At 45.6% G+C, this 15,369-nt stretch overlaps 1 protein-coding gene across 2 annotated transcripts in view; it reads left to right on the top strand.

The window, feature by feature from the left end:
* GFRA1 (GDNF family receptor alpha 1) overlaps positions 1-15,369 on the top strand; it is a 195,513-nt gene that overhangs the window by 48,589 nt on the left and 131,555 nt on the right. The window contains exon 5 of one of the 2 annotated variants that reach the window (XM_004579794.2): positions 11,711-11,725. The exons of the other annotated variant lie outside the window; for it this stretch is intronic. Within the exon in view, the coding sequence (XP_004579851.1) occupies positions 11,711-11,725 (15 nt within the window). The remainder of the gene's footprint in view (positions 1-11,710; positions 11,726-15,369) is intronic. 2 annotated transcript variants of the gene reach the window in all.

The following is a 15,369-nucleotide window of genomic DNA, read 5'->3' as shown; positions in this document are numbered from 1 at the left end:
GATCAAGGCTGTAGCAGCCGCATTGTGTGCTGAAGGCTGCTGTCTGTTTGCAACATGGTGCCTCATTGTTGCGTCCTCTGAAGAGAGGACGGCTGGGTCAACCATGATACTTGAAACAATACAGGTCTCCAGCATGACTGTCGTGTTTTTAGCCCTGTCTTGGGGATGGGGGACCCCTTTTCTCTGAGGTTGTGGCAGGCCAGCTGCACGAATCCTTCATGGGGAAGACCTTTACATGTCTTGATTGTGTGTGGCCAGTGAGTGAGATCATACAGGTTCCAAAGCATCCTGTCCTGCCCATGGGACTTGCGCTTTTTTTTGGAAAGCTGCTCCGTGAGATGTGCTCTGTGGTGACATTAGCTGCTCACTGCCTCTTTAGCATCGAGATAGTTTCTGACTGTGATCCTGCCCGGCAGAAGCTGCAGAGGCTGTTTGCCAGGTGTCTTCTGCTGCTCAGTTTCTTTTTCTCTCCCACATGTCTGGCTTCACCACAGGCCAGTGTGCAGCCCTCCACACCTATCTGTGACAGAGGACCATGCACAGAGCAATGGCAGTAGCTACCCCTGCCAGCTTGTGGCTAACTTACTGCATGTGCTGGCTTCCAGAGATGACAGTTGTGAAACACCTGTGGTTGACATTTAATTAAAAGCTTCCCTCTACTTCTGAGAAATGGCAGCACTTACCCAATACAGAATGTGGGTTAATACGTCTAGGCTTTAATATTAGTTCGCATGGAAAACATTGATTCTGCTATCAAAGAAACATATAATGAGATAAGGTGAAGGCTCCACCGCATTGGGTGTTTCCTGCTGAGTTTTCCTTGGGCTACACTGTCGGGGTCTTCCGTCCCACAGAAGAATTCACCCGACACTCCAGGCTCTGTTTCTTGAGGAACTTTATTTTTCCAACCAGTCCGTTTCCCAGCCGGTCGACTTGACTTCCACTACCTCCGGTTTTTCTTCCGTTTCTCTCTGCTTCATTCCCCAATCTCCTCGTCGCCCCTAGTTGTCTTCTGTCCGTCCGTCCGTCCCAGTCGTACCCTGTCCTCCGTCTCCGTCGTCTTCTTCCTGTCCCGTCTCCTTCTTCCTGGAACCCCCACCGCTAAATACAATCCTAGTCCAATCAGCTTAAAGGTCACCGATGCACGTGGTAGGCACGCCAATCATAGCTCTGATCACGCGTAGCACACGCGCTGAGCATGCAGCTACGGGCCAATCAGAAGGCACTTCCTGAAACCTGTGTACCACCAAGCTCCGAGAGGAGGAGAGGCCTCAGCGCCATCTTAGGGCACACACGTGCAGTGCTCCTGACACTACACCGTGCCATGCTGGGAGCTGGTGGGCTTGAGGGATGGGTTGCAATTGTTTCTATTGGACACCCCTGATGATTGAGTTTTAGAATCAATGAAAGTTAATTCTACTCAGTACTACCATCATAGTTGCCTGTACACCAGAGAATTTTATTCTATGTGGTATCCTGAATTTTCATAAATTTCTGTCCAAATGATCTGCTTCTGGGGTAGGCTTGGGGTTCATGGACACTGCTGAGGTTGCCTGCATCTCGTGTTGTGTGCCGGTGTTGGAGTTCTGGCTGCAGCTTCCTGCTGAGGCGGACTGGAGGCAGCAGGAGTGGCTTCTGTGCTTGGGTCTGGTTGAGTTCTTGGTTCCTGGTTTCCACTGGAGGTATTTGGGGAGGGAAGCAGCGGAAGAGAAGCTACTGTCTCCCTTCCCTTCTCTCCCCTCCCTCCCTTCTTTCTCTTCCTCCCTGAAATTTAGTTTCTTCATAAATTGCTGTCCAGATTACCTCCCCTTCCTCACTCTCCCCTCTCTCTTTGCACCACTCAAATAAAAAAAAAATATTACCCGTGTTAAATATTTGTGAGCTGTATGACTCTTTGGAGCTGTGCTGTATTTCCTGGGATTGTATTGGTCCCCCTTTCTCTTTGGAATTCTCTTTTCATCCAGTTTGATATACTTCTCTTCTTTATTATTTTCTTAACTGTAGCAATTAACCTAAAGGGAGACAACTAAATATACTTATTGATTTATTTTGGAATAGTTAGAGGGAGAGACGGATCTTCCATCTGGCTATTCACCCCCCAGGTGGCCACCACGACTAGCACTGGACTAGACCTGAGCCGAGGGCGTCTAGTCTCCCGCGTGGGTGATGGGGTCTAAGCACTTCCATTGCTTTTCTCCAGCCTGGAAGTAGAGTAGCCAGGACACAGACCTGCACCCGCATGAGAGGCTGACACTGTTGGTAATGGCTTTATGGGCTGTGCCACTATCCAGCCCCAAGAGGTTTTGTTTTGTTTTAAATGTGTGCAGTTCAAAAATTCAAATATATATATATCAGTGGCTCTCATAATTAGACCTGAAATCTTCTAATAGTAATGTTGCAGGGAAAAATGTTGTGATATTAAAAGTATTGTGTAGCTAGCTCCTCTCTCTGCGGTGTCTTAGAGGATGATTTTATATGTTCATGCTTTCTTCCATGATACATTCATTGAGAGACAGTGTAACACAGTGGCTGAGAGCTTAGGTCAAAGCCAAACGGCCTGAGTTGCATCCCAGCTCACCTGCTTCCCTGTGACCTTTGAACACGATCTTGGATCTTTCTGGGTCTGTATTTCCTTATCTGTAAAGGGAGGATAATAATAATAGCTCCCTTTTTGGTGATTGAGAAGATTAAAGCAATCTATGCAAAGGGCTTAAAATAGCATCTGATAAACAAAGCTTTGAAAGCATATTAGTTATTATTAATATTAATATGTGTCTGCTCTGATCTAATATTCAACCGTGGGCTGTGGAACTGCAGTGTACAAAAAATATTCCTGGCATCATAGTGCCTTCAGCTTAGTTGTGGAGAAAGAAAACAAAGCAAACACCAACTGTGTATCGGCACACCACGGCAACTTGCAGGTGGGTTGGGAGCAGAATGCTTAGACAGTTTGTCCAAGGCGGTTCTTAGCAGAGCCACGCCAGAGTGTGTAGCTGCTGCCACTGGGCCAGGTTAGAGTACATCCCGTCGCCAGACGGCCTCTTGCGAGACTTGGGTCCATTTCAGGATGATCAACAGTGCTTGACGTTGAGGCTGCCTGTCTTTTAGAAGTCAGCTTTAATTGTCTCTGGTTCCTGGGAGCTCTCCTGATAGTAATTTGTGCCAGGCCATCAGAATAATGATGATGGCCATTGTCTTATGTGGATGTTAAAGTTGTCCATCCTGATAATAATGACTTGACCAGGAGAGATTTCTTTTGCTGGACAATTGGAAGTATACAGTTTGTATTTATGAGACGGAGTAACCGATCTGATTTAAGCCTGGGTCTCATAGACTTGGTGGAGGATGAAATCAATAATTTATCAGTTGATTTTGGAAATGGAGGTGAAAGGGCATGTTTCCAAAAGTGCATGCTTGGTTGGTGTGTGGGGGATTTAGAAATTGCTTCAAGAAGGCACTGTAACCTTAAGAGTTTCATATAGCTTATAATTTATCTGTAATGGGAAAAATACCTTACCACCAAGATAACATCTTGGGATAAATTTGAAATCACAGGCTGTATTATGGATGTGTTTGTGGATGTATATGAATTGCAGGGAATGAAATTTTTTCTCTGAATGTAATCTAGCGTGGCTAAGATGATGAATTAGTTCTATGCAATAAGAGCCCATTTGATATAATGTGTGTAATTTTAGACTTTCACCCACCATGTGTTGGAACTTGAAGGGACCTTGGAGATATGCTGGTACAAATCACTTTGCAGATGGAGTAACTGAACCCCAGAGAGTGTGTGTGGCTTTCGCTGTGGTGCCAGCTGGAATGCAGAGTTAGACTGCTGTGCTCAGAGACTGTAGGATATAAGCCCTGGTACCGGGCGCTCTCGTAATATTTCACTGACAGTCATTTGATGTCGTAATCAGAGTTATGATGGGATTTCTTCTGGAAGATGAACTTTTGCTTACTAGACTCTTAATAAAAATGCTTTCTCCTGATTGCTAATTAGTACTCAATTGTGTCAGTTTGGGGAAATTAGAACAACAGCAATGTGAACCTCTTCTTTTATTTGGGCTAGTAATGTGACTTCTTATGATTTCTAAGTGCTTTCAAAAGAATTTGAGAGAGTCTTGTATGCTGTTCTTTCAAAGAACAAACATCGGTTGCCAGAGAGACTGAGTTTAATATAGTTTCATATCATAGAGATTTTAATAATGCAGTCTAAAGTATTTGTACATGAATTCATTAAGCCCAGATTAGTCTTATTATAATTACTCAAAAAGTAATTCAATTTAAGAGAAAACATTTTAAATGGATATAAAATACACTGTTAGCTGGGAAGCCATACTGTTCTATTTTATCAGCTCCATAAAGTACTGGCAGACTCAAACATATCTTTCATAGTATACAGAATGCAATCATAAAAAGTATTATTCCTAAATCTATTTTTTTATGTTCTTTCAGTAGTTAAGAGCTTTATCCCCCTGTGCTAGGAGTGAGATATACTAGGGATAGAATATCATAAAAATGTTAGGGACTTTTATTAGCTCCTGTCCCTTGCTCTGTCTTCCCGAGTCATTGTAGGTTGATGGGTTACAAGCATATAGCCTGAGATTGATGTTAGCAGCACGTTTGTTGGGAAGCGTAGCAGGGAGATACTTCAGGGTCTTCTCCCTCCCCCTCCCCCTTATCCACAAATAAAAGACATTTATTGAGAGCTGCGGACCTTCAGAGGGACAACACTGGTGGGCAAACACCAGTCTTCATTTCTAAAGTGACAAAAGGTGACGGGAGGCCAGGAGCACAGACAGCAGTGGAACTCCCCCGCCAGCCTACGCCCAAAACAAGGCGAGCGGAAGGAGGAGCGCAAGACGAAAGACCACCCAGCTTTAAAGAGAGGTCGTCTTTGGCATGGAGGGTGGGAGGGGAGGCGTGAGGCTTCACCGCCACTACATAAAGCGATTACCAAGATTTGCAGGGGTCTCTTCAGCCAGAGCTGCTGCCTGGGTCTGGAGGAAGCAGGATGGTCACAGAGACTGGCTGTGGCCACCAGGCTGCCCTAGCTGTCTGGCTTTGGAGACACAGAAAACTAATCACAGCCCGGCATGGTGCCACTGAGGCCGGGGTGGGGGTGGGCTGGGGCCTCGGGAGCAGCCCTGGACTCCGGCAATGCACGAATAGGAAGAAGATCTGTTTAGTTTGTGTTCGGACTTGACTCATAAAATAGTGGAACCTTTTTCTCAGGCAGATGCTTTCTAGAACCCCGCTCCAGGGAGCAGAGCTGGGCTCTCGGACAGGCTGCCATTCAGCTGCCTCCATGCAGCTCAGCATCTCAAGATGCTTAGGCACCAGGGAGTAGGTTGACCCAGTGCTCAGTGTCTAGGAAGGGCTGGGAGAGTGGCTTCAAGGGTGTCCTTGAGCAGCAGTGATGGAGCAGAGGAGCTGGTCCCCAGGGGAGGGGTGAGGGTTACCGAGTTGAGGCCGGACCCTGGGTTACCACAACCTCTGGATTCTAACCACAGCCTCCTGTGCTCCAGGTATTTGAGAGATATCCCTGGTGTCTGGTCTCAAAGCTGAAAAACGATTCATTCTTCAGGTGTGATTTGAGAACTGCCTTGGGCTTTCTTAATTGCATGTGGCTACATGATAGCTGAGAGGAATTAACACAGCTTATTTGAATAAATTTGCCTCTTAATGATCCTACCTAGTGAAAGTCAGAGGGTTTTCAAGCAGTAGATTCGCTCCCCAAGTGGCAAACATGGACTGGGACTGGGCCAGGCTGAAACCAGGAGCTTCTTGCAGGTCTCCTGTACGGTGCAGGGGCCCAAAAATGTGAGTTCTCCTTTGTTGCTGTGCCATGTGTGTTAACAGGGAGCTAGATTGGAAGTTGAGTGAATGGGACTCCAAACGGTGCCTACGTGGGATGTTGGTGTTGTAGGCAGCTACTTTATCCACTAAGCGAGAGTGCCAGCCCATGAACTGAGTTTTCAACTGTGGTGTTTCATGTTCTCCATGTTCAGTAAACTATAAAATTTGATCATCATGATATCCACTGTGGTAAAGAAAAAGCTTATTCTTACCACCTCCATTTTATAGATAGTAAAAAGTCTGAGCGATTGAATGATTATCCTAGGTGTTCGTTCAGTAGGGTGCTAGAGCCAAACCCCAGCTAGAGCTGGTTTGGATCTAGTGGCCACGATCCTGTGGTGACACTTTTGGGAGCAAAGAGGGAATTCACATTGCCCATGGTGAGAGGTGCACCTGCCTAGTGGGACTTGGGCTTTGTCGGTGTAAAGCTTAAGTATTGCTCCTCACCACAGGAGGAAAGTTCTTATTACACACAGGGCTTTGCGGAGCTACACAGGCTGAGTTCCAGCTACTTTTGCTATCCATGTCCAGAGCTGACTGGTTTTTGGAATTTGGTGGTGGTGGAGCAGCTCCTTTGGTCTTGAAATTGCCTTTGTTTAATGGTGAACCTGACCTTATTCAAGGAAGCTGCATGCATTTCAGCTGTTCCCTAGTTCTGGTTCTTGGCCCTGGTTAGTCGAGTCCCAGTACAATTCATCGTGTTTTACTGTAAAAGCACTTGTACTTGAAAAAAGAAATTCTTTTCTAGCTCAAACCACAGGAGAACTTGCAAGACAGCTGTCTCCCCAGGTGAGACTTCTTAAATGGGAGTTAAGTGCATGCATTTTCAAGAAACTAAACTCCCCTCATATATAATTTAACCTTGAAAAGAAAGCAAAATTGTAAGAGTAGTATGATTACATTGTTTGAGGACTGGTAACTTTACCTCCCCAGTTGTAAGGAAGTCATGCACATTTGCACTGTTTGGCATAACTTTAATGTCATGGGGTGTGGGCCAAGTGTGATACTGTAATAATAGTAAGAGTTTCTCTAACCATAGTTATGGACTATGGATTGGAATTATAAACTGCTCCTACAAGACTGAATGGTCAGTAAGACCACTTTCCACTTCTCAAAAAACAAAGCCACAGATAGATAAAGCAGAACCAATTCACTTAATCCATGCAGCTCTGCTAATTGTTAACCCAGGCGCAAGAGAAGGGTTCACTCAGAGTGTGGATAAATCAGTTTTAATTGTGGTAAACACTAGCCCATGTGGACGAGCAGTATTCAGGAAAGTTTTTAATCAGTTATATTTAGGAATCACCTCACCTGGTGGCCATAACTTATTAATACTAATAAATAATCCAGTCTTTTTATGGCGCCTGTCTCTGGAGGACCCAGTGCATTAAAGATCTCCAGAGTGGGACTCTTGGTAGCTGTGGGGGAGGGGCGCACATTCTTGATGCTCATTTTCAATGGAGGAGACTGGACAGCTGGACTAAGCAAGGCAAGTCTGAATTCTTTTCTTTTTCCTGTGTCTGGATTGCCATCAGAGGCAGGCTGGTCCATCCATCTCTGCGACCAGAATGGCTCTGGGGGGTTGGGGAGCATGCTGGAGAACAGGCTTGCTTTGTTCAGGGGAATGATTGGGGTTGAGGTTTCCTCCCTGGGGAAGGGAGTGTGGGCAGAGCTTTGTCTCGAAGGAGCTCATTTCCTCTGCGTAAGTGTCCTGGGTGTCCCTCAAGCTCAACTTGATGGGGGCTGGAGTGGCAGCTCTCACCTCTGGCAGATCCCAGGGCACCTAGTCTTAGTCCTGGAGTGATCCTACACAGCAGTGCATGGGAAATGACTGTATAAATAATCTAACTTGACTTTCCCAACACCACAGTGTGAGTATTAGAATATGCCTTGGTCTGAGGAAAGACAACCTCAGAAGGTGTAGGTTGCTGATTCCCAAGTGTTTGGAGTTCTTCGTTAGACTGGAAGCGTCACATCACACTTCCAATTGGCGTCCTTCTTGTGATTTGGGACATGTGTGCTAGACATGAGCACCCAAGAGAGTGTTAGGAGTATTTCTGTGGCTAATATTCAACATCCACAATTTGATGAGGGTTGGGTCACAGAAATGACCTATTTCTCTCCTATCTCCCATTCTTCGGTCCATGAATCATATGAACCTGAGTCTGGGTAGCTGTTTCTGTCTAGAAAACGGCAATTTTAAAAACAATGTGCAAACCATTATTATACAGAGCAAAAAGCTCATTGATGCTGAGAGCGGAATGATTTATACCAGAGACCTCAAAAGATGCACGTTCAGAGTGTAAATTACAAGAGAACTCATGTGCAAAATTGATGCAATATTTACACTCATGTTTATTAAAATTTACATTAGATTTAAATGGTGCAAAATGTAAGCCTGAAAGGAGTTTTGAAAAAATACGAAAGAGCTTACTGATAGGAAAGTGAGAGTTTTGGAATAGAAGGTACAAGTAGCACTCTATGCATATGTCCTGCACAGTGAAATTTTCAAAAAAAAAAAAAAAAATGGAAGGAATATAATCCTTGTGTCCCTGCCTGAATTCCCTTCCTGCATGCCTACCAATACCTTCCTGTGATTCAAATCAGGACTGAGTTTCCAAGGAAGTGGCTCCTGTCAAAAGTTGTGACAAGGAGATCGAGGATTCTGGATGGATGTCGAGACTGGATCTGTATTTGAAAGACTAATCTCATTTCACTGATGTTTTCAAGGTTGGAGATTTTTGTCCATCTTCCTTAGAGGGGGATGATAGATCTCTGACTTGTACTTGCTAATGATAGTGATGAGTGTGTGTGATCCATGCAGGTTCAGGACTCTGATACGCCGTCCTGGCTCAGCTTTTAACCCCACGTGTGACCTTGAGAAAAATCTCTTTATTCTCTGGTCCCGTACAGGATTGGACCAGCTGAGTGCCAAGATGGACCAGGCCTTTTTCTCTGCCTCCATCCCTTGCAGTTAGAGGCACACAGGTGATTAGGACTCTTTGCTTGGGTCCTCAGGAGCCCGTGGTCCACATAAATAACTAATTGTAATATGAGCTGTAATTGCAACATGCAGAAATTGCTTTAGAAGCGCAGAGGCGGAAACAGTGAATTCCCTCTCTATGGGGATGGACGGCACAGTGGCTGTGACATTTGAGGGCTGAGTAGGAGAGCTTCTTCAGGCATGCAGGCTGGTCAGAGGGTGGGTGGCTCATACTGTGGGCTCCAGGAAGCAAGCTAGAAAGAGTGGTGTATTTAGGAAGCTGCACTGGGTCCTTCTCTTGGTCGCCAGGCAGTGGCATCATACACGCTGCTGGATCCGAATTTGTCCTCATGAGAAATTATTACTCTGGCTACTGTAAAGCTGAAGTTAGGATGTCTCATCACAGCACTGCCGTGATTAGGGACATGCGTGTCCACATCCTACTTGGCTTTCTTGAGTGTCACAGAATGGGTGATGTTTTAGCCGACTCTCTGGTGATTGTGAGCTTGCAGGCTATCTCAGCTGTGCCCTTGGGAGTTGTTGTGTCCTGTTATGGGATTCTGTGCATCTGAGTGGGATGAAGACTCCCACCATAGGTCTTCTTTCCTTGCTACCAGGTACACGTTTCATCCTCACTGTTCATGGACTCTGGGTTCTTTGTGATCTTATTGGAGTTGTTGTTTCAAGGGACGGCTGATAGCAAAGTTAAAGTTGATACTCTAGTTCTTACTCAGTTCTTAAGAGGAAATATTGTAAAATTTGGATAATGATTGTTAATACAGAAATGTTTCAGTGTAAGATTTTTTTTAAGTACTAAAATTCCATCTACTGAAGATAAACATTTCTGTGACGATCACATGTTCGTGCAGTTATACACGTTACACAGATACGAATGGGCTTGATTATGTGTTGTGTTTGGCTCCATGGTATTTGCATTCAAAAGCAATTGAAGTTGTACATAACTATTTAAGAGGCTGCACAATTATTCCTTACATGGTGTATATTGTTTTTGGTTTAACTCACTCTCGACTAAACAGGCAATATCCAGTATTTGCCTGTTATAAATATTACTGTGATGAACCTCCTTGGTGCTTTGGTTTATGTTTTCAATTATTTCAGTAAATTAAAGCCATAGGTGTGGTATTGTTGGGTCAAAGAGTGTGTATCCAACATTTCTCTGAGCACTGCCAAATCATCTTCTACGAGTTTGGTTCCTGTTTTTTTACAATTGCATTGGCAGGGCATGAACTGGCTCATATGTGAATGGTGCTGTCTTATCTCCACTGGTGCTCTGTCAGATTACTAATTGAGAAATTATGAGCAGACGAGAGTATGTGTGTGTGTGTGATGGCGGGGAGCAGGAGTGCATTCAAGCCAACAAAGCTGAAAGAACTTGAATATACATGCGAGAGGTCAGAAAAACCCCAGGCCTGTTCACGTGTATTCATCAAAAGGTACACATTGGGCCCAGCGCTGTGGCCTAGCAGCTAAAGTCCTTGTCTTGAATGTGCTGGGATCCCATATGGGTGCCGGTTTGAATCCTGGCAGCTCCACTTCCCATCCAGCTCCCTGCCTATGGCCTGGGAAAGCAGTTGAGGACGGCCCAAATCCTTGGGACCCTGCACCCACTTGGGAGACCTGGATGACGCTCCTGGCTCCTGGCTCCTGGCTTGGGATCTGCGCAGCACCGACCGTTGCACTCACTTGGGGAGTGAATCATCAGATGGAAGATCTTCCTCTGTCTCTCCTCTCTGTATAAATCTTAAAAAAAAAAAAAGTACATATCCTAGTTCCTCATTAAAACGTAACAAACATTGAAAAAAAACCACTGAAGTTAGAATGGAGAAATAAATTATAATGCAGTCAGTGAATTGCTACACAGCAGTGAGGACTGTGTGATATGTGGATGGCTCCCACAACTACTGTCAACAGGGAAGCTGGGAATAGAAAAGAAAATATCCATGCATACAAAAACCAAAAACAGGTTATCAGGAGCGCATGGGCCCTTGAGGCAGACCAGTCGGTACCCTGGGAGGAGTGTCAGTGGCTATTGTGTGTCTGTGTGTTGGGCTAGCCAGACAGAATGTGTGGCCTAGAGTAGTAGCCTGTAAAATATTTGGAAGAAAACTGCATTAATGGTTTTTCACTTTTATCACAGATTTTGACCTAGGGTTACTATTAATAATGTTATTAGTTGTGGGCTGTGATGTAGAGAATCCACATCGATGTTTTTGCTTATGTGATTTAAGTATAAAACTAATTCATAGGTTCTTCTGCTGTTTATTCTTGTATGTGCCACTGTCGATTTTGCTGGGATTTATAAGTTATACAGTTTTGTGGTAAGAAAGTGGTTTTTTGAATCAGACAGATTTTGGTTCAATCCTGAATCAAAGTTTGCTCCTTGGTGACTACAGAAGTAAGCCCACCTCGTGGAACCTCCATTTCCTCATCTGTAAAAGGAGGATGATAATAGAACATGCTTTATAAGACTGTTATAAGAATAATAGTATTAATGTTACCACTGGTTTTTCTGTTGCTCTGAGTCAGATGCTATACTAAGCCCTGTAAAGAAATATGTGGCATAATACACTTAATGTTGCCAGTACTTCTGTTTTGTGGTTTGGGGAGCTCCAAGACACAAGAGTTGGTCAGTATTGAACTAGGATTGAACTGGGTGCTCTCATTCTAGAACCTGAGTACTTCATCGCCATCTCTTGAGTTAAAGGAAGGGGAGTGCACAAGCTGCTTAGAAAAGTTGGCACAGCTTAGCTGTGAACCACAGCGTTCTTGGCGGCATCATGATTAATGTTTTCTCCCTCTCTCTTTCCCTTCATCTGCTTCCTGGTATTTGCTGTCTCCTGCCAGATGTCTTACAGCAAGGTAAGTCTTGTTGCTTCCTGCTTGCTCCTCTTTGGACTCTGAAGCTTTATATTCTTGGTGGACAAGGCGTGTGGACTTTAAGGGGACCTCATGAGGACAATAACCTGAAGTGCCATCAGCCTCCATGGGCCTCTGCTGCTGCTTCTGAATCATGCTTGGGTTATGAGTGGTGCTGGACAGCTAGGGCTGGGGTGATGGGGTCCTGGCGGCAGGGATCCTGGTAAGACAGATGAATGGCAGTTGTCTCTTGGAAGTTTGGGGCGGGAGCAGATAGCAGGTGCTTGACCTTAGGTGCCAGTGGAGGTTTCTTTGCCAGATACAAAGATATGGATGAGATCATGGCTGACTGGCCATTTGGTGGCTCACAACCTCTCCAGCTGGATCAATGACTGAAGCCGTGCCCAGAGAGGCCCTGAGTGTCACACGTCTTTGATCAGACAAACATTGTGTATTCCTAGCCCTCATGGCATGTTTGGGCTCATGTTTTAGTCCTCATTTAGGATGGCCTGCCACGGTTTTTTGAGACCCAGCAGATTCATGAGCCATAGCCTTATTGGATTCTCATGTTTTCAAGGGACCTGACTTTTTAATCCAGCTTGAAGCTGTGGGTAAAAGTGGCAGAGCTTTGCTGTTTGTATTTAAGATGGGAAAGATGTTTGTAGCATGTGTCTGCTCTGTCTTTCTGGAACCCAAGGTGGTCTTAGCATAAAAGAGACTGATTTAAAAATACATGTGGACATTCCAGAAATACCTTGCATATAATCACGTAAACTTGATCTATTCAGAACCCTTATCTTACCCCAAACATCCAGCATGTGTAACAGAACACGCTCTCTGTTGGAAGCATGGTTGTGGATAACAATACATGTACTGTTGTGTTGTCTTTAAGAGTCTGGAGTCATAGACTGACATTTATAAATAATTCATAAATCCAAACAAGCTATAAGTAATAAGTTCCATTTGGCTGGAGACTAAGACATGAGTAAAATGGAAAAGGTGCCACGACTGTTCATGTAACGAAGGGTCTGCTGTTGGGGCCGTTTTCCTGGACAGATTGGGGCTTTGGTAGGATGCTGGGCAAGAAGGCAGGCACCTCCCAGCCTTTCCCCCTGAAACTGCAAACACCCAAGTCTGGAAAGTCTTTCTAGAACCTGTGTTCGTGGAGAAAGGATTAGATCAGATCTGGCTTTCTACACACAATGCTGAGCACTCACATTGTTGTAATCGGTATTAAAAAATGGCTTATCAGACTGCCTGTGTCAAGTTTGCCTCTTTTTAAAATCAGTCATGCCATTCGATTGATGGGATTTGCCTGTCAGTAGCAATGATATGCAGAGCTAAAGTTATAATCATCTACAAATCACTGGCTATTGCGACTTAATAGCATTCGCCAGAGACGGAAGCAGCTAGCTCCCCGTTGCCCCGTGTGATGGTGGGCAGCAGCCCCCCTAGAAGATACTGCTAGGATTGCCAGTGCAGAAAGCGGAGCTCCCTTTTGTGAAATATTTACATGGTACCAACCTTATGGGACCATTTTGGATGGAGACAGAGGTTTCAGACATGATGGCAAGCAGCATGCCAGCTAGTTCCCCGTGTTGTCACCTTTGTTTCTGGCCATTCTGTGTAGGAAAATGATAGGAAAATGTTCAGCTGGTGCCAGTCACATGAGACCAAGACGCAGTGGTCTGTGTCTCACATGCATGGTCTGAAATTACTCTCCATGTTGTCTGTTGTGGTGGGAACTCTGTACTGGAATTGTGCCATTACCTGGGCACACTGCCCTGGGGGATGCTAGTCATAAGCAATCTTGAAGGTCTAGGGCTTGGAATGAGCAGATGCCACCAGGTCACCTTCTGATGCCCTTCTGCACGTGGTCACTCAGAGCGGTCCTAACCCCCTGAGCACACCATGGGCATCTAGGTTCTGCCTGCTTAGGACTGGCCATTGCAGGGACATGCAGCTCTGCAAGCAAATATGCCTGGAGGTGAGGGGAGGAGGAGGCCTCTTGGCCCCGAGCAGCCCCTGCGTGCTTGAGGTGCTGTGCACTGTGACAGACAGAAGAGGAAAGCAGGCTTGCAGTTGACAACATCAGACATTCTTGGAGGAAACAGAAGTTATTTCCTCTGGATTGCATTATCTTTTATTTCACTACAGATCAATCTTGTTATAGCAGGTGACAGCCTAGCAGCTACTGCTGGGTTTTTCTCTGCTGTATCCGAGGCACAGGCACGTGGGGGTGTTTCTGTCCTGTGTTTGTGCCATTTTCTCACTTGCTTTGCTTCTTTCATCTATAAATGCCACTTACTGTGTTGCTTAGACCCTGGGGTCTGAGGACGGCCAAGGACTGGTGAATCTGCAGGTGGGCCTCTCTAAATGAGAGTTCCAGGGCTGCAGGGACACATTTGCAAGGAGCCTGCATTGACCCACCTTGTCTACCAGCCCCACAGCTCCCGAGCCATCGGATGGCTCTCACAAGTTTCTAAGTCCCATGAAACTGCCCGTTAGAACATCACCTGCAATAGGAATGCTGCAGGTGCACGTGTGTCCAGAATCTCGAGCTTTGGAGCCCTTTCACACCAGTTGTTTCACAATGAAGTCAGGAATGCACGCACACAGACACATACCTCATTTGAAGTTACCGAGGCACCTTTTGAAGGCTCCTCCACAATTCAGCTTTGATTCTGATACTGAACAGAAACTGAGCGAGAGTGATGTTTCAGCCTGGCCTCCGCAAGTATCAGTGGGCACTGTGTAAAGATCTCACCATTGAGTTAATACTCTCCACTAGGCCCAGACACTGTCAGCTATTTCTCAGCCCTGGTACTTGCTCTAGCTGGGATCTTGCTCATGGAGAGCTGTTTGTCCTAGCTCAGGTAAATTGTAAAACCCCCAGCACAGATCATGGCATGTTTAGTCTGAAGCAGGTAAATATGTTGTCGAGGTACTTTATGGATCTTGAGGGGTGTGGGCAAGAGCAAGGGCTCCAGGTTTTCTAGAACCCACAGTCTAACAGTGCAGAGTGAGACGAAAAGCAAGGTAGATTCACAGTGGAAGTGAAGAAAGTGTCTCAGGGTGTTGTGCTAGTGCCAGGAGGCCCTCTTTAAATGGAGTATCCAGAGAGGGTCCTCCTGTGGCCCACTAGGAACATTCCACCATCCCAGGCTCAAGAGGAAGCGGACGTGACAGGAGATCACTGGTGAGGAGAGTTGTATGACATGAATGAAGGGATCAGGACAGGTGTGTGGTACTGGGGCCAGAGGAAGGAGGTAGAGAGGTGGTTCCTCACTTGAGAGGTGTGGCTTTATTTATGTGCACAAATGACGGTCCTGGCTGCTGTGAAAATGTGCAGGAGCACAGCCTGTGCTGAGCAGGGTCATGCCCACCTGCTGGGAGTCTCTGCTGCCTGGGTGGCATGGGCATAGCATGGTGAACGCCAGCTTGCTTCTGCTGAGAGCCTGCTTTCTGCTCGCTTTGTCCATGAAGAGTCTCGAACTGGTAGCTTGCACCTCTTCTCGTCCTGAGGGTGGTCACTGATACTCATCAAGGGCACCATTAAAATATTCCTGTCTGAGTCTTCAGATTTTCAGGAAGTCACTTTTCCCCAATACAAACATACATGTACATATTGTATATATCCTATATGT

The sequence above is a fragment of the Ochotona princeps genome, chromosome 13, assembly GCF_030435755.1.
Source record: "Ochotona princeps isolate mOchPri1 chromosome 13, mOchPri1.hap1, whole genome shotgun sequence".
In the NCBI taxonomy this organism is placed as follows: domain Eukaryota; kingdom Metazoa; phylum Chordata; class Mammalia; order Lagomorpha; family Ochotonidae; genus Ochotona; species Ochotona princeps.
This window is presented reverse-complemented; position numbering and strand designations above follow the sequence as displayed.